Genomic DNA, 23,615 nt, shown 5'->3' on the forward strand with positions numbered 1-23,615 from the left:
TCAGCCCTTACACATGCCGACACACGGCTGTACACCATGGGAGGGCGTGTACCGGTATTACAGCGTCTATAGATGCTCACAGTGGGAGTCTCAGCCCTTACACATGCAGACACACGGCTGTACACCAGGGGAGGGCGTGTACCGGTATTATAGTGTCTATAGATGCTCACAGTGGGAGTCTCAGCCCTTACACATGCCGACACACGGCTGTACACCATGGGAGGGCGTGTACCGGTATTACAGCGTCTATAGATGCTCACAGTTTGAGCTCAGTCCTTACACATGCCGACACATAGCTGTACACCAGGGGAAGGCGTGTACCGGTATTGCAGCATCTATAGATGCTCACAGTGGGAGTCTCAGCCCTTACACATGCCGACACACGGCTGTACACCAGGGGAGGGCGTGTACCGGTATTACAGCGTCTATAGATGCTCACAGTGGGAGTCTCAGCCCTTACACATGCCGACACACGGCTGTACACCAGGGGAGGGCGTGTACCGGTATTACAGTATCTATAGATGCTCACAGTGGGAGTCTCAGCCCTTAGATATGCCGAAACACGGCTGTTCACGAGGGGAAGGCGTGTACCGGTTATACAGTGTCTATAGATGCTCACAGTGGGAGTTTCAGCCATTACACATGCCGACACACGGCTGTACACCATGGGAGGGCATGTACCGGTATTACAGCGTCTATAGATGCTCACAGTTTGAGCTCAGTCCTTACACATGCCGACACATAGCTGTACACCAGGGGAGGGCATGTACCGGTATTACAGCATCTATAGATGCTCACAGTGGGAGTCTCAGCCCTTACACATGCCGACACACGGCTGTACACCAGGGGAGGGCGTGTACCGGTATTACAGCGTCTATAGATGCTCACAGTGGGAGTCTCAGCCCTTACACATGCCGACACACGGCTGTACACCAGGGGAGGGCGTGTACCGGTATTACAGTATCTATAGATGCTCACAGTGGGAGTCTCAGCCCTTAGATATGCCGAAACACGGCTGTTCACCAGGGGAAGGCGTGTACCGGTTATACAGTGTCTATAGATGCTCACAGTGGGAGTTTCAGCCATTACACATGCCGACACACGGCTGTACACCATGGGAGGGCATGTACCGGTATTACAGCGTCTATAGATGCTCACAGTTTGAGCTCAGTCCTTACACATGCCGACACATAGCTGTACACCAGGGGAGGGCATGTACCGGTATTACAGTGTCTTAAGATGCTCACAGTGGGAGTCTCAGCCCTTACACATGCCGACACACGGCTGTACACCAGGGGAGGGCGTGTACCGGTATTATAGCATCTATAGATGCTCACAGTGGGAGTCTCAGCCCTTACACATGCCGACACATAGCTGTACACTAGGAGAGGGCGTGTACCGGTATTACAGCATCTATAAATGCTCACAGTGGGAGTCTCAGCCCTTACACATGCCGACACACGGCTGTACACCAGGGGAGGGCGTGTACCGGTATTACAGTGTCTATAGATACTCACAGTGGGAGTCTCAGCCCTTACACATGCAGACAAACGGCTGTACACCAGGGGATGGCGTGTACCGGTATTACAGTGTCTATCGATGCTCACAGAGGGAGTCTCAGCCCTTACACATGCAGACACACGGCTGTACACCAGGGGAGGGTGTGTACCGGTATTACAGTGTCTATAGATGCTCACGGTGGGAGTCTCAGCCCTTACACATGCAGACACATGGCTGTACACCAGGGGAGGGCGTGTACCGTATTACAGCGTCTATAGATGCTCACAGTGGGAGTCTCAGCCCTTACACATGCCGACACACGTCTGTACACCAGGGGAGGGCGTGTACCGGTATTACAGCGTCTATAGATGCTCACAGTGGGAGTCTCGGCCCTTACACATGCCGACACGCGGCTGTACACCAGGGGAGGTCGTGTACCGGTATTACAGTGTCTATAGATGCTCACAGTGGGAGCTCAGCCCTTACACATGCAGACACACGTCTATACACCAGGGGAGGGCGTGTACCGGTATTACAGCGTCTATAGATGCTCACAGTGGAAGCTCAGTTCTTACACATGCCGACACACGGCTGTACACCAGGGGAGGGCGTGTACCAGTATTACAGCGTGTATAGATGCTCACAGTGGGAGTCTCAGCCCTTACACATGCAGACACACGGCTGTACACCAGGGGAGGGCATGTACCGGTATTATAGCATCTATAGATGCTCACAGTGGGAGCTCAGTCCGTACACATGCCGACACACGGCTGTACACCAGGGGAGGGCGTGTACCGGTATTACAGTGTCTATAGATACTCACAGTGGGAGTCTCAGCCCTTACACATGTAGACACACGGCTGTACACCAGGGGAGGGCGTGTACCGGTATTACAGCGTCTATAGATGATCACAGTGGGAGTCTCAGCCCTTACACATGCAGACACACGGCTGTACACCAGGGGAGGGCGTGTACCGGTATTATAGCGTCTATAGATGCTCACAGTGGGAGTCACAGACCTTAGATATGCCGACACACGGCTGTACACCAGGGGAGGGCGTGTACCGGTTATACAGCGTCTATAGATGCTCACAGTGGGAGTCTCAGCCCTTACATATGCAGACACACGGCTGTACACCATGGGAGGGCGTGTACCGGTATTACAGCGTCTATAGATGCTCACAGTGGGAGTCTCAGCCCTTACACATGCAGACACACGGCTGTACACCAGGGGAGGGCGTGTACCGGTATTACAGCGTCTATAGATGCTCACAGTTTGAGCTCAGTCCTTACACATGCCGACACATAGCTGTACACCAGGGGAGGGCGTGTACTGGTATTACAGTGTCTATAGTACTCACAGTGGAAGTCTCAGCCCATACACATGCAGACACACGGCTGTACACCAGGGGAGGGCGTGTACCGGTATTACAGTGTCTATAGATACTCACAGTGGGAGTCTCAGCCCTTACACATGCAGACACACGGCTGTACACCAGGGGAGGGCGTGTACCGGTATTACAGCGTCTATAGATGCTCACAGTTTGAGCTCAGTCCTTACACATGCCGACACATAGCTGTACACCAGGGGAGGGCGTGTACCGGTATTACAGTGTCTATAGTGCTCACAGTGGAAGTCTCATCCCTTACACATGCAGACACACGTCTGTACCCCAGGGGAGGGCGTGTACCGGTATTACAGTGTTTATAGATGCTCACAGTGGGAGTCTCAGCCCTTACACATGCAGACACACGGCTGTACACCAGGGGAGGGCGTGTACCGTATTACAGCGTCTATAGATGCTCACAGTGGGAGTCTCAGCCCTTACACATGCCGACGCACGGCTGTACACCAGGGGAGGGCGTGTACCGGTATTACAGTGTCTATAGATGCTCACAGTGGGAGTCTCAGCCCTTAGATATGCCGAAACACGACTGTACACCAGGGGAGGACGTGTACCGGTATTACAGCGTCCATAGATGCTCACAGTGGGAGTCTCAGCCCTTACACATGCCGACACACGGCTGTACACCATGTGAGGGCTTGTACCGGTATTACAGCGTCTATAGATGCTCACAGTTTGAGCTCAGTCCTTACACAAGCCGACACATAGCTGTACACCAGGGGAGGGTGTGTACTGGTATTACAGTGTCTTAAGATGCTCTCAGTGGGAGTCTCGGCCCTTACACATGCCGACACGCGGCTGTACACCAGGGGAGGGTGTGTACCGGTATTACAGTCTCTATAGATGCTCACAGTGGGAGTCTCAGCCCTTACACATGCCAACACACGGCTGTACACCAGGGGAGGGCGTGTACCGGTATTACAGTGTCTATAGATGCTCACAGTAGGAGTCTCAGCTCTTACACATGCCGACACACGGCTGTACACCAGGGGAGGGCGTTTACCGGTATTGCAGTGTATGTAGATGCTCACAGTGGGAGCTCAGTTCTTACACATGCCAACACACGGCTGTACTCCAGGGGAGGGCGTGTATCGGTATTACAGTGTCTATAGATGCTCACAGTGGGAGTCTCAGCCCTTACACATGCAGACAAACGGCTGTACACCAGGGGATGGCGTGTACCGGTGTTACAGCATCTATCGATGCTCACAGAGGGAGTCTCAGCCCTTACACATGCAGACACACGGCTGTACACCAGGGGAGGGTGTGTACCGGTATTACAGTGTCTATAGATGCTCACGGTGGGAGTCTCAGCCCTTACACATGCAGACACATGGCTGTACACCAGGGGAGGGCGTGTACCATATTACAGCGTCTATAGATGCTCACAGTGGGAGTCTCAGCCCTTACACATGCCGACACACGTCTGTACACCAGGGGAGGGCGTGTACCGGTATTACAGCGTCTATAGATGCTCACAGTGGGAGTCTCGGCCCTTACACATGCCGACACGCGGCTGTACACCAGGGGAGGTCGTGTACCTGTATTACAGTGTCTATAGATGCTCACAGTGGGAGCTCAGCCCTTACACATGCAGACACACGTCTATACACCAGGGGAGGGCGTGTACCGGTATTACAGCGTCTATAGATGCTCACAGTGGAAGCTCAGTTCTTACACATGCCGACACACGGCTGTACACCAGGGGAGGGCCTGTACCAGTATTACAGCGTGTATAGATGCTCACAGTGGGAGTCTCAGCCCTTACACATGCAGACACACGGCTGTACACCAGGGGAGGGCATGTACCGGTATTATAGCATCTATAGATGCTCACAGTGGGAGTCTCAGCCCTTACACATGCAGACACATGTCTGTACACCAGGGGAGGGCGTGTACCGGTCTTACAGTGTCTATAGATGCTCACAGTGGGAGTCTCAGCCCTTACACATGCCGACACATGGCTGTACACTAGGGGAGGGCGTGTACCGGTGTTACAGCGTCTATAGATGCTCACAGTGGGAGTCTCAGCCACCTTTGGTGTTGCTGACTTTGCAATAATGGGGAGATGTTTAAGTGATTCATTGGCGCACTGGAGGAACTTGGAAGGGGTGCAGGAGAGTTGGGAAAAACTGAAAAGTGGAATACTAAGGGCAACAGACCTTTGTATCAAAAGGGTTAGGAAAAGCACCAGGAAAAGGAAGCCAGTGTGGTTCACAAAAGAAGTATCAACTAGTGTGAAAGCAAAAAAGATGTCTTTTAGGAAATACAAACATACTCAAAATAAAAATGACAAAGAGGTGTATCTTGACAGACGGAAGGATGCTAAGAAAGTGATCAGACGTGCAAAGGCAGAAGCTGGGGAGAAAATGGCCCAGTCAGTAGATAAAGGGGGCAAAACTTTTTTTAAGTATATAAATGAAAGAAGAAAATCAAATGGAGGAATAATAAGACTTAAGACAGAGAGTGAGAATTTGGTGGAGGAAGACAAGGCAATAGCAGATCACCTAAATAATTATTTTTGCTCAGTATTTACTACAGAAGGAGAAGGGAAGGGACCAGAGTTAAGTTGCAAGGACATTCATAAAAATAAGATAGATGAACGTACATTTACAGAGGAGAAGGTCCTAACTGAACTTTCAAAACTAAAAGTGGATTAATCAATGGGGCCAGATGGGATACACCCAAGGATACTAAAAGAGCTAAAAGATGTGCTGGTGGCACCATTAACAGAATTATTTAACCAGTCACTAAATACAGGTGCCATTCCAGAGGACTGGAAAAGAGCAAATGTAGTTCCACTGTACAAAAGTGGAAGCAAGGAAGAAGCAAGTAACTACAGACCAGTAAGCCTTACATCAGTAGTAGGGAAAGTAATGGAAAAACTACTAAAAGAAAGAGTTGTGGAATATCTTAAATCTAACAATTTACAGGATCCAAAACCGCATGGATTTACTGGTGGGAGATCATGCCAAACAAATCTTATTGGCTTTTTTGACTCTGTGATGAAAATAATAGATCAAGGGGGAGCTGTAGATGTAGCATATCTAGACTTTTGTAAGGCATTTGACACTGTCCCACATCGCAGACTGCTAAATAAACTTGAAAGTGTGGGGGTGGATTATAAAATAGTTAAATGGTTAAGAAACTGGTTGCAGGATAGGAAACAGACAGTTGTAGTAAATGGAGTGCAATCTATGGAGGGAAATGTTACCAGTGGAGTACCCCAGGGATCTGTACTCGGACCAGTTCTCTTTAATATCTTTGTTGGTGACATTGCAAATGGTATTGAAGGGAAAGTATGCCTTTTTGCAGACGATACATTGATATGCAGCAGGGTAGACACACCAGGAGGGGTAAAACAAATGATTGATGACCTAGCTAGACTTGAAAAATGGTCAAGAACATGGCAACTACAGTTTAATGCTAAAAAATGCAAAATCATGCACTTGGGTCTCAAAAACCCAAAGGCTAAATATAGTATCAAGGGTACTATAATGGAAACTACTGAGGAGGAAAGGCATTTACGAGTCACTATTTCAACTGACTTAAAGGCAGGAAAGCAATGCAACAAAGCAATGAGAAAGGCAAGTCAGATGCTTGGTTGCATAGGAAGAGGAATCAGTAGCAGGAAAAGAGAAGTAATAATGCCACTGTATAGGTCATTGGTGCGGCCTCATCTGGAATACTGTGTCCAGTTCTGGAGACCATATCTCCAGAAGGATATAAATACATTAGACAGTGTACAAAGAAGGGCAACTAAAATGGTGCATGGCCGACATCACAAAACTTACCCGGAAAGGCTAAAAGATCTTAACATGTATAGTATGGAGGAGAGAAGGGAAAGGGGAGACATTATAGAAACTTTCAAATATACCAAAGGTTTTAACAAAGTTCAGGAGGAAAACATTCTTCAAAGGAAGAGAAGTATTAGAACTCGAGGACATACACTGAAACTGGAGGGAGGCAGGTTCAGGGGAAATTTAAGGAAAAATGACTTCACAGAAAGGGTAGTGGATAAGTGGAATAGACTCCCATCAGAGGTGGTAGAGGCTAAGACTGTAGAGCAATTTAAACATGCTTGGGATAGGCATATGAATATCCTTACACATAATTAAGGTTCAAAAGGGTTGAGATTACCTAAAGGATAAAAAGTAAAAGGGGCAGACTAGATGGGCCAAGTGGTTCTTATCTGCCGTCAAATTCTATGTTTCTATGTTACACATGCAGACACACGGCTGTACACCAGGGGAGGGCGTGTAGCGGTATTACAGTGTCTATAGATACTCAGTGTGAGCTCATCCCTTACACATGCCGACACACGGCTGTACACCAGGGGAGGGCGTGTACCGGTATTACAGCGTCTATAGATGATCACAGTGGGAGCTCAGCCCTTACACATGCCGACACATGGCTGTACACCAGGGGAGGGCGTGTACCGGTATTACAATGTCTATAGATGATCACAGTGGGAGTCTCAGCCCTTACACATGCCGACACACGGCTGTACACCAGGGGAGGGCGTGTACCGGTATTACAGCGTCTATAGATGCTCACAGTGGGAGTCTCAGCCCATACACATGCCGACACACGGCTGTACACCAGGGGAGGGCGTGTATCTGCATTATCATAAAGTCATAGTAGCGATATAGACAGAGGGGGTCATTCCGAGTTGTTCGCTCGTTATTTTTTTCTCGCAACGGAGCGATTAGTCGCTACTGCGCATGCGCAATGTCCGCAGTGCGACTGCACCAAGTAAATTTGCTATGCAGTTAGGTATTTTACTCACGGCATTACGAGGTTTTTTCTTCGTTCTGGTGATCGTAATGTGATTGACAGGAAGTGGGTGTTTCTGGGCGGAAACTGGCCGTTTTATGGGTGTGTGCGAAAAAACGCTACAGTTTCTGGGAAAAACGCGGGAGTGGCTGGAGAAACGGAGCAGTGTCTGTGCGAACGCTGGGTGTGTTTGTGACGTCAAACCAGGAACGAAACTGACTGAACTGATCGCAGATGCCGAGTAAGTCTGGAGCTACTCAGAAACTGCTAAGAAGTGTCTATTCGCAATTCTGCTAATCTTTCGTTCGCAATTTTGATAAGCTAAGATTCACTCCCAGTAGGCGGCGGCTTAGCGTGTGCAAAGCTGCTAAAAGCAGCTTGCGAGCGAACAACTCGGAATGACCCCCAATAGACGCACAGAGATGCTGCAGCCTCTGTCTCAGTGTCAGTCCCGTATTGTGATCACATTACTTAGGTCACTATACACCAGGACTTAGCAATCAGCGTCTGCAGCTGGGATCCTAATCCTGGTAAAATGAGCTGAGATTTGGGGTCTTCAGGGAACAGGCAGCGACTGAGGGGAAAGTGATGACTTGGAAATTGATACGTATTACATTTTTAGAGTCCACCTGATATTCCTGTGTGTAATCATGAGAAGCTACAATCTAGGTTCCCTGGGAGTTTCCTATTGGTGAGCTGTAGTCTACACACTGGTCCAGCCGTCGCCTGGCGACTGCCGGTATTTTACTCCATCCCGTCGCATGTTACTGACCCGCAGCTGTATGTGAGCAATTGTGGGTCACATGTAGCCCATCGTGGTCTCTGCTTGTCGCTCTGTCACCTCAGAACCAGCCGTTGTGGGGGCTACAATAAATGTTTCTCTTACGCTTTCAAACATTTCAGTCAATGTTTTATTTTTTAAGGTATTTGTTACTATTTTTTAATAAATGGTTTTAATATTTCTATGCCCCAATCAAACTGTATTTTACTTTCAGTCTCTGTGTGTATCAGTCGTGCGCACGTTTTTAAATGGTCTATGTAATTTTTACAGGGACGTGCCATAGTGAGGCTGACCCTAATCCTGTTATTCTCTTTTATCAGATGCTAACCTGCATGGTTTTGTTTTTCCAACATATCTGCTTAGTCAGGGTTTATTTATCCAGTGGGCACTGCCATTTCTCTGACGTCCTAGTGGATGCTGGGAACTCCGAAAGGACCATGGGGAATAGCGGCTCCGCAGGAGACTGGGCACAAAAGTAAAAGCTTTAGGACTACCTGGTGTGCACTGGCTCCTCCCCCTATGACCCTCCTCCAAGCCTCAGTTAGATTTTTGTGCCCGACTGAGAAGGGTGCACACTAGGTGGCTCTCCTGAGCTGCTTAGTGAAAAAGTTTAAGTATAGGTTTTTTATTTTCAGTGAATCCTGCTGGCAACAGGTTCACTGCACCGAGGGACTAAGGGGAGAAGAAGCAAACTCACCTGTGTGCAGAGTGGATTGGGCTTCTTAGGCTACTGGACATTAGCTCCAGAGGGACGATCACAGGCCCAGCCATGGATGGGTCCCAGAGCCGCGCCGCCGGCCCCCTTACAGAGCCAGAAGACTGAAGAGGTCCGGGAAATCGGCGGCAGAAGACGTCCTGTCTTCAATAAGGTAGCGCACAGCACCGCAGCTGTGCGCCATTGCTCTCAGCACACTTCACACTCCGGTCACTGAGGGTGCAGGGCGCTGGGGGGGGGCGCCCTGAGACGCAATAAAAACACCTTAGATGGCAAAAAAATACATCACATATAGCTCCTGGGCTATATGGATGCATTTAACCCCTGCCAATTTTTCCTTAAAAAAGCGGGAGAAAGGCCGCCGAGAAGGGGGCGGAGCCTATCTCCTCAGCACACTGGCGCCATTTTCCCTCACAGCTCCGTTGGAGGGAAGCTCCCTGACTCTCCCCTGCAGTCCTGCACTACAGAAACAGGGTAAAACAAGAGAGGGGGGGCACTAATTTGGCAGATAAATCAATACAGCAGCTATATAAGGGAAAAACACTTATATAAGGTTATCCCTGTATATATATAGCGCTCTGGTGTGTGCTGGCAAACTCTCCCTCTGTGTCCCCAAAGGGCTAGTGGGGTCCTGTCCTCTATCAGAGCATTCCCTGTGTGTGTGCTGTGTGTCGGTACGTTGTGTCGACATGTATGAGGAGGAAAATGGTATGGAGGCGGAGCAATTGCCTGTAATAGTGATGTCACCCCCTAGGGAGTCGACACCTGACTGGATGGTCTTATGGAAGGAATTACGTGATAGCGTCAGCACTTTACAAAAGACTGTTGACGACATGAGACAGCCGGCACATCAGTTATTACCTGTACAGGCGTCTCAAACACCGTCAGGGGCTCTAAAGCGCCCGTTACCTCAGATGGTCAACACAGACCCAGACACGGACACTGACTCCAGTGTCGACGGTGAGGAAACAAACGTATTTTCCAGTAGGGTCACACGTTACATGATCACGGCAATGAAGGAGGTTTTGAACATTTCTGATACTACCAGTACCACAAAAAAGGGTATTATGTTGGGTGTGAAAAAACTACCCGTAGTTTTTCCTGAATCAGATGAATTAAATGAGGTGTGTGATGAAGCGTGGGTTTCCCCCGATAAAAAACTGCTAATTTCTAAAAAATTATTGGCATTATACCCTTTCCCGCCAGAGGTTAGGGCGCGTTGGGAAACACCCCCTAGGGTAGATAAGGCGCTCACACGCTTATCAAAACAAGTGGCGTTACCGTCTCCTGATACGGCCGCCCTCAAGGAACCAGCTGATAGGAAGCTGGAAAATATCCTAAAAAGTATATACACACATACTGGTATTATACTGCGACCAGCAATCGCCTCAGCCTGGATGTGCAGTGCTGGGGTGGCTTGGTCGGATTCCCTGACTGAAAATATTGATACCCTGGACAGGGACAGTATATTATTGACTATAGAGCATTTAAAGGATGCATTTCTATATATGCGAGATGCACAGAGGGATATTTGCACTCTGGCATCAAGAGTAAGTGCGCTGTCCATTTCTGCCAGAAGAGGGTTATGGACGCGACAGTGGTCAGGTGATGCGGATTCCAAACGGCATATGGAAGTATTGCCGTATAAAGGGGAGGAGTTATTTGGGGTCGGTCTATCGGACCTGGTGGCCACGGCAACGGCTGGGAAATCCACCTTTTTACCCCAGGTCACCTCTCAGCAGAAAAAGACACCGTCTTTTCAGGCTCAGTCCTTTCGTCCCCATAAGGGCAAGCGGGCAAAAGGCCACTCATATCTGCCCCGGGGCAGAGGAAGGGGAAAAAGACTGCAGCAGGCAGCCTCTTCCCAGGAACAGAAGCCCTCCCCCGCTTCTGCCAAGTCCTCAGCATGACGCTGGGGCCTTACAAGCGGACTCAGGCACGGTGGGGGCCCGTCTCAAGAATTTCAGCGCGCAGTGGGCTCACTCGCAAGTGGACCCCTGGATCCTGCAGGTAGTATCTCAGGGGTACAAATTGGAATTCGAGACGTCTCCCCCTCGCCGGTTCCTGAAGTCTGCTTTACCAACGTCTCCCTCCGACAGGGAGGCGGTATTGGAAGCCATTCACAAGCTGTATTCCCAGCAGGTGATAATCAAGGTACCCCTCCTACAACAGGGAAAGGGGTATTATTCCACGCTGTTTGTGGTACCGAAGCCGGACGGCTCGGTGAGACCTATTTTAAATCTGAAATCCTTGAACACTTACATACAAAGGTTCAAATTCAAGATGGAGTCACTCAGAGCAGTGATAGCGAACCTGGAAGAAGGGGACTATATGGTCTCTCTGGACATCAAGGATGCTTACCTCCATGTCCCAATTTGCCCTTCTCACCAAGGGTACCTCAGGTTTGTGGTACAGAACTGTCACTATCCGTTTCAGACGCTGACGTTTGGATTGTCCACGGCACCCCGGGTCTTTACCAAGGTAATGGCCGAAATGATGATTCTTCTTCGAAGAAAAGGCGTCTTAATTATCCCTTACTTGGACGATCTCCTGATAAGGGCAAGGTCCAGGGAACAGTTAGAGGTCGGAGTAGCACTATCTCAAGTAGTACTACGACAGCACGGGTGGATTCTAAATATTCCAAAATCGCAGCTGATTCCGACGACACGTCTGCTGTTCCTAGGGATGATTCTGGACACAGTCCAGAAAAAGGTGTTTCTCCCGGAGGAGAAAGCCAGGGAGTTATCCGACCTAGTCGGGAACCTCCTAAAACCAGGCCAAGTGTCCTGGGAAAAATGGTGGCTTCTTACGAAGCGATTCCATTCGGCAGATTCCACGCAAGAACTTTTCAGTGGGATCTGCTGGACAAATGGTCCGGATCGCATCTTCAAATGCATCAGCGGATAACCCTGTCTCCAAGGACAAGGGTGTCTCTCCTGTGGTGGTTGCAGAGTGCTCATCTTCTAGAGGGCCGCAGATTCGGCATTCAGGACTGGGTCCTGGTGACCACGGATGCCAGCCTGAGAGGCTGGGGAGCAGTCACACAGGGAAGAAATTTCCAGGGCTTGTGGTCAAGCATGGAAACGTCACTTCACATAAATATCCTGGAACTAAGGGCCATTTACAATGCCCTAAGTCAGGCAAGGCCTCTGCTTCAGGGTCAGCCGGTGTTGATCCAGTCGGACAACATCACGGCAGTCGCCCACGTAAACAGACAGGGCAGCACAAGAAGCAGGAGGGCAATGACGGAAGTTGCAAGGATTCTTCGCTGGGCGGAAAATCATGTGATAGCACTGTCAGCAGTGTTCATTCCGGGAGTGGACAACTGGGAAGCAGACTTCCTCAGCAGACACGACCTCCACCCGGGGGAGTGGGGACTTCACCCAGAAGTCTTCCACATGATTGTGAACCGTTGGGAAAAACCAAAGGTGGACATGATGGCGTCCCGCCTCAACAAAAAACTGGACAGATATTGCGCCAGGTCAAGGGACCCTCAGGCAATAGCTGTGGACGCTCTGGTAACACCGTGGGTGTACCAGTCAGTGTATGTGTTCCCTCCTCTGCCTCTCATACCCAAGGTACTGAGAATCATAAGAAGGAGAGGAGTAAGGACTATACTCGTGGCTCCGGATTGGCCAAGAAGGACTTGGTACCCGGAACTTCAAGAGATGCTCACGGAGGACCCGTGGCCTCTACCTCTAAGAAAGGACCTGCTCCAGCAGGGACCCTGTCTGTTCCAAGACTTACCGCGGCTGCGTTTGACGGCATGGCGGTTGAACGCCGGATCCTGAAGGAAAAAGGCATTCCGGATGAAGTCATCCCTACCCTGATCAAAGCCAGGAAGGATGTAACTGTGCAACATTATCACCGTGTTTGGCGTAAATATGTTGCGTGGTGTGAGGCCAGGAAGGCCCCTACAGAGGAATTTCAACTGGGTCGTTTCCTGCATTTCCTGCAAACAGGACTGTCTATGGGCCTAAAATTAGGGTCCATTAAGGTTCAAATTTCGGCCCTGTCGATTTTCTTCCAGAAAGAACTAGCTTCAGTTCCTGAAGTTCAGACGTTTGTCAAGGGGGTACTGCATATACAGCCTCCTTTTGTGCCTCCAGTGGCACCTTGGGATCTCAATGTAGTTTTGGGGTTCCTAAAATCACATTGGTTTGAACCACTCACCACTGTGGACTTAAAATATCTCACATGGAAAGTGGTAATGCTGTTAGCCCTGGCTTCAGCCAGGCGTGTCTCAGAATTGGCGGCTTTATCCTATAAAAGCCCTTACCTAATTTTCCATACGGACAGGGCAGAATTGAGGACTCGTCCTCAATTTCTCCCTAAGGTGGTTTCAGCGTTTCACTTAAACCAGCCTATTGTGGTACCTGCGGCTACTAGGGACTTGGAGGATTCCAAGTTGCTGGACGTAGTCAGGGCCCTGAAAATATATGTTTCCAGGACGGCTGGAGTCAGAAAATCTGACTCGCTGTTTATCTTGTATGCACCCAACAAGCTGGGTGCTCCTGCTTCTAAGCAGACTATTGCTCGCTGGATTTGTAGTACAATTCAGCTTGCACATTCTGTGGCAGGCCTGCCACAGCCAAAATCTGTAAAAGCCCATTCCACACGGAAAGTGGGCTCATCTTGGGCTGCTGCCCGAGGGGTCTCGGCTTTACAACTTTGCCGAGCAGCTACTTGGTCAGGGGCAAACACGTTTGCTAAATTCTACAAATTTGATACCCTGGCTGAGGAGGACTAGGGATGTGGCATAGACTCTTATAGAAATAATAAGAATTTACTTACCGATAATTCTATTTCTCATAGTCCGTAGTGGATGCTGGGCGCCCATCCCAAGTGCGGATTGTCTGCAATACTTGTACATAGTTATTGTTACAAAAATCGGGTTATTATTGTTGTGAGCCATCTTTTCAGAGGCTCCTCTGTTATCATGCTGTTAACTGGGTTCAGAACACAAGTTGTACGGTGTGATTGGTGTGGCTGGTATGAGTCTTACCCGGGATTCAAAATCCTTCCTTATTGTGTACGCTCGTCCGGGCACAGTATCCTAACTGAGGCTTGGAGGAGGGTCATAGGGGGAGGAACTAGTGCACACCAGGTAGTCCTAAAGCTTTTACTTTTGTGCCCAGTCTCCTGCGGAGCCGCTATTCCCCATGGTCCTTTCAGAGTTCCCAGCATCCACTACGGACTATGAGAAATAGAATTATCGGTAAGTAAATTCTTATTATTTCTATAAGAGTCTATGCCACATCCCTAGCCGCTGATTTTCGTCTAAGTTGTGCTATACGGTATATTGTAGACTTTTCCTAAATTGTGTGTTCAGAGGCTAGTTACAGAGTATAGGACAACAGATTGGCAGCGCTATACCTGCAACTATTGTCTGTATTGTACCTTTGTGCACAACTATATTAAAGTGTCATAGTACTGGCTGAGTAACAATCTGTATCCGCCATGCTTCGTTGTATGCGATGCGCCAATGTTCAGCCGGTGCTAACGGCGAGGTAATCACTTCTAACTTGTGCGTGCTCTGCATTACAGCTGACCAAGGCTCACCGGCAGGGTCACATGGTGAAAGTGGACTGGCTGGACAGACTGACCTTCCGAGAGATTGAAATGATCAATGAGGTAAGTGCCCAGATGGATTCTGTCTGACGCTGTATATTGCTCGTTAGGATGGGGACACATGGGAGTAGTTTCAGCTGAGCTAGATCTCCTTATGTAACTGTGAGGACTGAAGTGTTCAGTGTGTCCGTAAAATGTCATCTTGTCCTTCACATATAGCAGAGTATACCTGTATGGAGCTAACCACAATCCCACAGCACTGGGAGGATGACTGAGACCCTAATTACAATAGTCAGATATATACTGAGGGCCATATTCATCTTCAGTTGCAAATTCGCAAATTGCCCGATTATCGGACGACTGTGCATGTGCTACCACCGTATCGTGCACGCGCAAAGGCAGAAATGCATTCGTATTGCGATAGTAGGCTCAGCAAAGTGCCATCGCGTAGCACTTGCCATGGAAATGATCGTTTGTGAGATGTACAAACTTAGCGCCGCAGCGACTGCAGATGCGTATATCCTGCATATGCATGGGGCAATCAGAAGTTATTGATGGTTCTCGATTTCTGCGCATCTATCGCAATCATGGGAATGCATACCCAGATTTGCGAGTGCATTGACGGGCTTCTTTTACCTTTTTGGGCGGCTCTTCACACGTGTTCTGAGAAAATCGCATTTTCTTTTTCGTCCACTAGGGGGCACAGGATTCTTTACACTGGGTATAGGATGGATAGGGAGCGATGCAGTCATCAAAGAGTTACTTTGTTCTTCACAGCATGCTCCAGCCTCCCTGCCCCCTATATCCCACCCCCAACCCAAGGCCTGCCAGTTTTTTCTTTGATGCCGGCCAGGAGGCACCTTTTAAAAGAGGGGTCTGTCTATCAGCCCTGATTTACTTTTGCTTATTTTTTCTCTTACAAAAGATGAGCAGCGGTGCCGGCGGACTCTGCAAGCGCCCGCACAGCCGCTCCGACACCCGGCGCCGATGGCGGCAGCACCGGCGACTGGGTCGGTGACTTCCGCCGCGTACCTCCACACACCTTTACAGACATGCTTTGCCTACTTTGTAGTTTTCTCCGGATCTCTCTCGCCACATTTGCTTTGTTATCGTTCTTTTGCAGATCTATTAACATGGGGTAGGCTAATGGGCCCTACACACTTTGCGATCCACCGCCGATCTGCCCGGGGGGGGAGTGAGTGACGGGGGGAGTGAAGTGTCCGGCTCCATAGCAGTGCAGGCAAATATGGACAAGATCGTCCATATAGGCCTGCATGCACAAGCGACGGGGCACCAGCGATGAACGAGCGCAGAGCCACGCATTGTTCATCGCTGGTGCCTCCACACTGAAAGATATGAACGGTATCTCATTCATTAATGAACGAGTTCGTTCATATCTTTCAGTATTCTCGCCCAGTGTGTAGGGCCCATAAGATTTGGCTTGCCGCCTGAGGTGCGTGTCTATATAAGAACTTTGGGGGTCCATGTGAGGGAGCCAGGCCTTATTAGTCGTAGGGCATGCTTCCCAGAATGTACTCGCAACCTTCTCTGACTCCCCTTTACGCTGGCCACACTCCTGGATGCCCCCCACCTCCCGAGTGAAGTGGGCAGGGCGCTGACTAGAATTCTCTGTAAGTCATGCTTTTATGACACCACCACCCGCTGCTTGAGTAGGCAAGTCTTGGCATTGCGTGGTAGGCCTGCATTGGCACGAATTATATACAAGTATAGTGTGGAACATGTCCCTTTTCAGAGCGTTTCAAAAAAGTTTGCGACCTTAACCCTGTCAATTGAATAGCAAATAAATAAATCCATTTTGATTGGTTTCGCTAAGTACAAACTCCTGTTTTCTCTTACGTCCTAGAAGATGCTGGGGTCCACATTAGTACCATGGGTTATAGACAGGTCCACCAGGAGCCATTGGCACTTTAAGAGTTTGAGAGTGTGGGCTGGCTCCTCCCTCTATGACCCTCCTTACTGACTCAGTTTAGAAAATGTGCCCGGAGGAGGCGGTCACAGCTAGGGGAGCTCTACAGAGCTTCTCTAGTAAAGTTTATTTTAGAGTTTATTATTTTACAGGGAGGCTGCTGGCAACAGCCTCCCTGCAGCGTGGGACTAAGGGGGGGGGAGGGGGGGGAAGTGTCCGCCATGCGGGGTCTGAGCCACTATCTCCGCTGACTGGACACTGAGCTCCTGAGGGGATAGATCGTTCCCCGCCACAGGGGATCGCTCACCCCAGCAGCATGCCGCCAACCCCTTACAGAGCTGAAGAATCGGTGGCGAGTGAGTCACCGACCCCCCTAACAAGCGGGGGGCTGGTGTGAAGATGGCGGCAACAGGGTTGGAGCGCAGTACTAACTACGCTCCGGAGGCTCAGTGGTACTTAGTGCGGCGCTGTGAGGGGCGCCCTGAGCCAGCGCCTACATTGGTCAGCAAGCCTGTCGGGGTCCGTGGATCTCAGCCAGCATTTTACCTCAGGCCAGTATAATCCTTGTGAAGAGCGGGAAGACAGCGCCATTTTGGCGACGGAGCTTCTCCTCAGAGCGGACCCAGCAGCGTTCAGCACCATTTTCCTGCCTGCACAGCGCTGTTGAGGAAGAGCAAGTCCCTCCACAGCAACTCCAGCTATCTCTCATGGTACCAGGGGGTTGTAGAAGGGGGGGGGGGGGAGGCTGCAAAACGACTGTGTAACCTATTGAGGTGCACAGTCAGCGCTGATAGGGGGTCTCCCTTTATATTAAAAGCGCTGTGTGTGGGTTGGCTCCAATCTCTGTGTCTCTCTTGCCAATCTTGGGGGTGAAACTCTGTCTGCCCTCCCCTGTGTGTGTGTGTGTGTGTGTGTGTGTGTGTGTGTGTGTGTGTGTGTGTGTGTGTGTGTGTGGAGTGTCTGTGGTCTCCATTAAGCAATGTCCAGGGACTCTGTGTCATATGCTGCAGAGGATATGTCCTCTCAGGATGATCCCATTCCATGTAATCAGGATTGCACTGGTTTAGCACAGATACCAGCAAGGGAGATTTCAAATAGGGTTGCACAAAATGAATCTGCAACTCAGGCTTTACAGAACTCTAAGGCAGTCTGGCCCAGTTCTGGTACATCAGGGTTCCCCGCTGTATATTCACATAAACGTGCTCTTGCGCAGATCATGCAGAATGATATGGATACCGATTCTGACACTGCAGACGGTGACGGGGATGGGTTGCATCTCTTGCAAAAGGGGTGCAGTTGATGATAGAGGCTATTATGATGTGTTGAATATTGCTGATACAACACCTGAGCAGGTTGAGGAGGCTTACTTCACTGATAATAAGAAAGCCTCGCTAACCTTCCCTGCGTCAAAGTAATTAAATGCTATATTTGAAAGGGCTTGGGAAAATCCGGATAAAAAATTCCAGATACCTAAAAGGGTTCTGGTGGCATTTCCTTTCCCGGTAGAGGATAGGTAAAAATGGGAAAACCCGCCTATTGTTGACACGTCAGTATCCAGACTCTCAAAAAAGGTGGTTTTACCTGTTCCAGGATTTACCACCTTGAAAGAGCCGGCTGGTCGTAAAATTGATAATAAGCTCAAATCCATGTACACGGCTTCTGGGGCAATACTACGTCCCACTATTGCCAGTGCTTGGATTGCCAAAGCTATAGTAAAGTGGTCAGGCATGTTACTTGAAGACTTGGATACTATGGAGAAATGTGATGTTGAATTGTTTTTACGTAACATTCAGGATTCGGCAGGATTTCTGGTAGAATCCATGAAAGACCTGGGTTCCATGGCTGCGGGAATTTCTTCCATGTCTCTATCAGTTCGTCGAGGACTGTGGTTGCGCCAGTGGTCTGCCGACGCGGAATCCAGGAGAAGTGTGGAGACCGTACCCTACACAGGTCAGGCTCTCTTTGGGGAAGCGTTAGATACGTGGATCTCCACGGCTACGGCTGGTAAGTCACCTTTTCTTCCCTCAGCTACACCTGCTCCGAAGAAACCCTTTTCTTCAGTTACATCACAGCCCTTTCGGTCTACCAAGCCCAGAAAGGCCAAGCCGTCCAACACCTTCTTTCGGGGAGGTCGGCCCAAGTCCAAGAAACCTGTGGCTGCAGGTTACCAGGAACAGAAACCTGCTTCAGGTACATCAAAGTCCTCCGCATGATGGTGCACTGCATGCCCCGGAGGTGGGGCCGGTGGGAGGGAGACTCAGGCATTTCAGTCACGTCTGGGTGTCATCCGGCCTGGACCCCTGGGTGCAAGATATTGTGTCTCAGGGGTACAGGCTGGAATTTCAAAATCTCCCTCCTCACCGATTTTTCAAATCATGCTTGTCAAGAGGCCGTCCAGAAGTTGGTGGAGGCACAGGTCATTGTGCCAGTACCACCTCGTCTGCAAAACAAAGGTTACTATTCGAACCTTTTCGTGGTACCGAAACCGGCTGGTTCGGTCAGGCCCATTCTGAACTTAAAATCACTAAACCCCTTTCTGAGGGAGTACAAGTTCAAAATGGAGTCTCTAAGGGCAGTGATATCAGGTCTGGAGGAGGGGGAATTCCTGGTATCCCTGGATATTAAGGATGCGTACCTCCACATTCCGATTTGGCTGCCGCATCACGCTTATCTTCGATTCGCACTGTTGGACTGTCATTTTCAGTTCCAGGCCCTGCCATTCGGCCTCTCCACAGCACCGATAGTGTTCACCAAGGTGATGGCGGAAATGATGATTCTCCTCCGCAGACAGGGGGTGAACATAATTCCATATCTGGACTATTTGCTGATAAAAGCATCGTCCAAGGAGAAGCTGTTACGGTCCATAGCACCTCACGACCCAGCTTCTCGGGGAACATGGCTGGATCCTGAATCTTCCAAAGTCACATCTGGAACCAACCAGGAGGTTGTCCTTTCTGGGAATGATCCTCGACACGGAAGTGCAGAGGGTGTTTCTTCCAGAGGAAAAAGCGTTGGTAATACAAACAATGGTCCGGGATGTCCTGAAGCCAACCCGGGTGTCGGTTCATCAGTGCATTCGCCTTCTAGGAAAGATGGTGGCCTCTTACGAGGCCCTGCAATACGGGAGGTTTCACGCTCAGTCTTTCCAACTGGATCTCCTGGACAAGTGGTTGGGATCCCATCTACACATGCACTAGAGAATACGTCTGTCTCCAAAGGCCAGGATTTCACTCCTTTGGCTGCAACTGCCTCACCTTCTGGAGGGCCGCAGGTTCAGGATTCAGGACTGGTTCTTACTAACCACGGATGCAAGTCTCCGGGGCTGGGTCGCAGTCACTCAAGGGGAAACCTTCCAAGGAAAGTGGTCAAATCTGGAAGCCGGCCTGCCGATAAACATTCTGGAACTAAGAGCCGTCTACAACGGTCTTCTTCAAGCGGCCCATCTTCTGAGAAATCGGGCCATTCAAGTACAGTTGGACAATGTGACAACGGTGGCTTACATAAACCGACAGGGTGGAACGAAGAGCAGAGCTGCAATGTCAGAGGTAACAAGAATCATCCTCCGGGCAGAAAAACACGCGTTAGCGCTGTCAGCAATCTTCATTCCGGGAGTAGACAACTGGGAAGCGGACTTCCTCAGCAGAAACGATCTTCATCTAGGGGAGTGGGGTCTCCATCAGGAGGTGTTCAAGGAGATAACAGATCTTTGGGGCGTACCCCAGATCGACATTATAGCCTCTCGTCTTAACAAGAAGCTTCGGCGGTATTGTTCCAGGTTGAGGGACTCGCAAGCGGTGGCGGTGGACGCCCTAGTGACTCCGTGGGTGTTCCAGTCGGTGTACGTGTTTCCTTAACTTCTACTCATCCCAAGAGTTCTAAAGCTCATAAGGAGAACAAGGGTTTTAGCGACCCTCATTGCTCCAGACTGGCCAAGAAGGGCTTGGTACGCGGATATTCTGGATCTACTGCAAGAAGAGCCGAGGCCTCTTCCTCTTCGAGAGGACCTGCTGCAGCAGGGGCCATTCACTTATCAAGACTTACCGCGGCTATGTTTGACGGCATGGAGGTTGAACGCCAGATATTAGCTCGGAAGGGCATTCCGAACAAAGTTATTCCTACCATGATACAGGCTAGGAAAGGAGTAACGTCTTAACATTACCATCGTATTTGGAAAAAATATGTATCTTGGTGTGAGTCCAAAAAGTTTCCTAGGGTGGAGTTTCAACTGAGACGGTTTCTCCTCTTCCTGCAAGCAGGTGTGGATATGGGCCTTAAGTTGGGATCTGTAAAGGTCCAGATTTCGGCCCTATCCATTTTCTTCCAGAAACAGTTGGCTGCCCTCCCTGAGGTTCAGACTTTTTTGAAGAGAGTTCTGCACATCCAACCTCCCTTTGTACCGCCTATGGCGCCCTGGGATCTTAACGTGGTGTTGCAGTTCCTCCAGTCGGACTGGTTTGAGCCTCTACAGGAGTTTGAGGTCAAGTTTCTCACGTGGAAGGCTGTCACTTTGTTGGCCTTAGCTTCTGCTAGACGTGTGTCGGAGTTGGGGGCTTTGTCATGTAAAAGCCCATACTTGATCTTCCATGAAGATAGAGCTACGCTCCGGACACGTCAGCAGTTCCTTCCGAAGGTTGTGTCGGCATTTCATATCAACCAACCTACTGTGGTGCCAGTGGCTACTGACTCCTCAGTTTCATCAAAGTCCTTGGATGTTGCAAGGGCTCTTAAAATTTATGTGAACAGGACTGCTCGTCACAGAAAATCGGACCCTTTGTTTGTCCTGTATGATCCCAAGAAACTTGGGTGTCCTGCTTCTAAGCAGACTATCTCTCGCTGGATCAGGTTCACTATCCAGTATGCGTATTCTATGGCAGGCTTGCCGTGTCCTATGTTAAGGCCCACTCTACTCGTAAGGTGGGTTCTTCCTGGGCGGCTGCCCGGGGTGTCTCGGCTTTACAGCTTTGCCGAGCGGCTACTTGGTCTGGGTCGAACACGTTTGCTAAGTTCTACAAGTTCGACACTTTGACTGAACTTCAGATCATCAGAGGACAATCAGTTCTGCAGGAGCCTCCGCGCTCTCCCTCCCGTTCTGGGAGCTTTGTACATCCCCATGGTACTAATGTGGACCCCAGCATCCTCTAGGACGTAAGAGAAAATAGGATTTTGGTTACCTACCGGTAAATCCTTTTCTCGTAGTCCGTAGAGGATGCTGGGCGCCCGCCCAGCGCTTCGTCTTCCTGCTAGCGTTATTTGGTTCAGTACAACTTCGTTTTAGTTGAGTACTGCATTGTTACTTGGTAAGTAATGTTTCAGCGGTTGCTGAGTGTTCAAGCTAAGTTAGCTTGATGTGCCTTGTATGTGTGAGCTGATGTGAATCTCGCCACTATCTGTGTTAAATCCTTCTCTCGAAGATGTCTGTCTCCTCGGGCACAGTTTCTAGACTGAGTCTGGTAGGAGGGGCATAGAGGGAGGAGCCCACACTCTCAAACTCTTAAAGTGCCCATGGCTCCTGGTGGACCCGTCTATACCCCATGGTACTAATGTGGACCCAGCATCCTCTATGGACTACGAGAAAAGGATTTACCGGTAGGTAACCAAAATCCTATTATTTCCTGTATAGTATCCATTCCGTAACATGCGGCATTTGTTATTTATACTTATGGCATGTATTCTCTTTATTTGCCCTTTAAAGTTGAAGCCAAGTAAAGAATAACAGGAAACGTTCTTCCACCAAATGAAGATTTATTTTTACTTATATCCCCATCGGATTCTGATGGTGTTAAATATTTATTTGTAGTTTGAAGCAAACACATTGATATTTGCACAGTTATGTGGAAGCGGAACCTAGTGTGCTCCCAACACGTCTCTATAAAGGCCAGGCACCAAGAGAGTTATAGATGGTATTACACTGGGGCGACTTAATGCATTCAGAAGGTAACCTGCGCAGCTTCCAGCCGAAAGTCGCTAGCATCGCTGGTAACCATTTCCTCAACTGTGATTACTCTCAGGTACTAGTGACATTTTGGGGCTGCAAGTGGGGTCATTATTCTAGTCAGGATTTTAGTAGTTAATTATATTTATTCCTATAACGGTGGAAGCACCAGGGCCTGACGTCTCCAGCGCGTCGCTCTGCGGTGACCTTGTCCGGTCTGCACTCGCATTGTATATGGACAAGGTCCTTACTCACTTCCCGTGTTCCAGTAGCGTTGCCTCCGCTCATGTTAATTAAGCTCTATTTTACTGTGTAACTTTTACTAGCCCAGATCTTTAAATACTACCTTATTAAATCTTTACTGGGACATCTTGATAATGAGCTGTACAGCACTAAATGTCAGAGACTAAACGTGCGATGAAAGGTTACAGCAAACGTTACACTGTATAAGCTTTCCTGGAAGAGTTTAGATCAGGGATATTCAACATGCGGCCCTCTAGCTGCTGTGGAACTACACATCTCAGCATGCCCTGCCACATTTTGCTATTGGGGCATGGTAAAACAGTGGTAAAGCATGCTGGAATGTGTAGTTCTACAGCAGCTGGGGGGCCGTATGTTGAATCCCCCCTGGTTTAGATCATTGGTGGGCGACACATAGTCCAGGGTCGTACATTTTACCTTTTGTGGAGAGCCATGAGGTTAGTATGAGATTAGTAATATCAGACTGCTGGAATCTACAGTATGGCTGCTTATGCTGGAATGTGGAAAGTTCTCCACAGTACATATACTCAAATATAGTAATATATAGTTAAACAAAAAATTCTACATGCAGGCAACATCGACGAACAACACTGTTATCAGAGGACAGTGCATTTATTCTGTAATAGTAAGAGGGGAGAACAGGTGACTCGTGTAGGAGAAGATTACATAGTGAGATGGGAGAATAGGTGACTCGTGTAGGGGAGGATGACGTAGTGAGAGGGGAGAATAGGTGACTCGTGTAGGGG

The 23,615-nt window shown here is 49.3% G+C and overlaps 1 protein-coding gene across 4 annotated transcripts in view; it reads left to right on the forward strand.

Moving 5' to 3' along the window:
* PIK3C3 (phosphatidylinositol 3-kinase catalytic subunit type 3) overlaps positions 1-23,615 on the forward strand; it is a 365,653-nt gene that overhangs the window by 88,356 nt on the left and 253,682 nt on the right. For all 4 annotated transcript variants that reach the window (XM_063958224.1, XM_063958242.1, XM_063958250.1 and 1 more), the window contains one exon: positions 14,726-14,812. In XM_063958224.1, coding sequence (XP_063814294.1) covers positions 14,726-14,812 — 87 coding nt within the window. The remainder of the gene's footprint in view (positions 1-14,725; positions 14,813-23,615) is intronic.

Source organism: Pseudophryne corroboree, chromosome 1 (genome assembly GCF_028390025.1).
Source record: "Pseudophryne corroboree isolate aPseCor3 chromosome 1, aPseCor3.hap2, whole genome shotgun sequence".
Lineage (NCBI taxonomy): Eukaryota > Metazoa > Chordata > Amphibia > Anura > Myobatrachidae > Pseudophryne > Pseudophryne corroboree.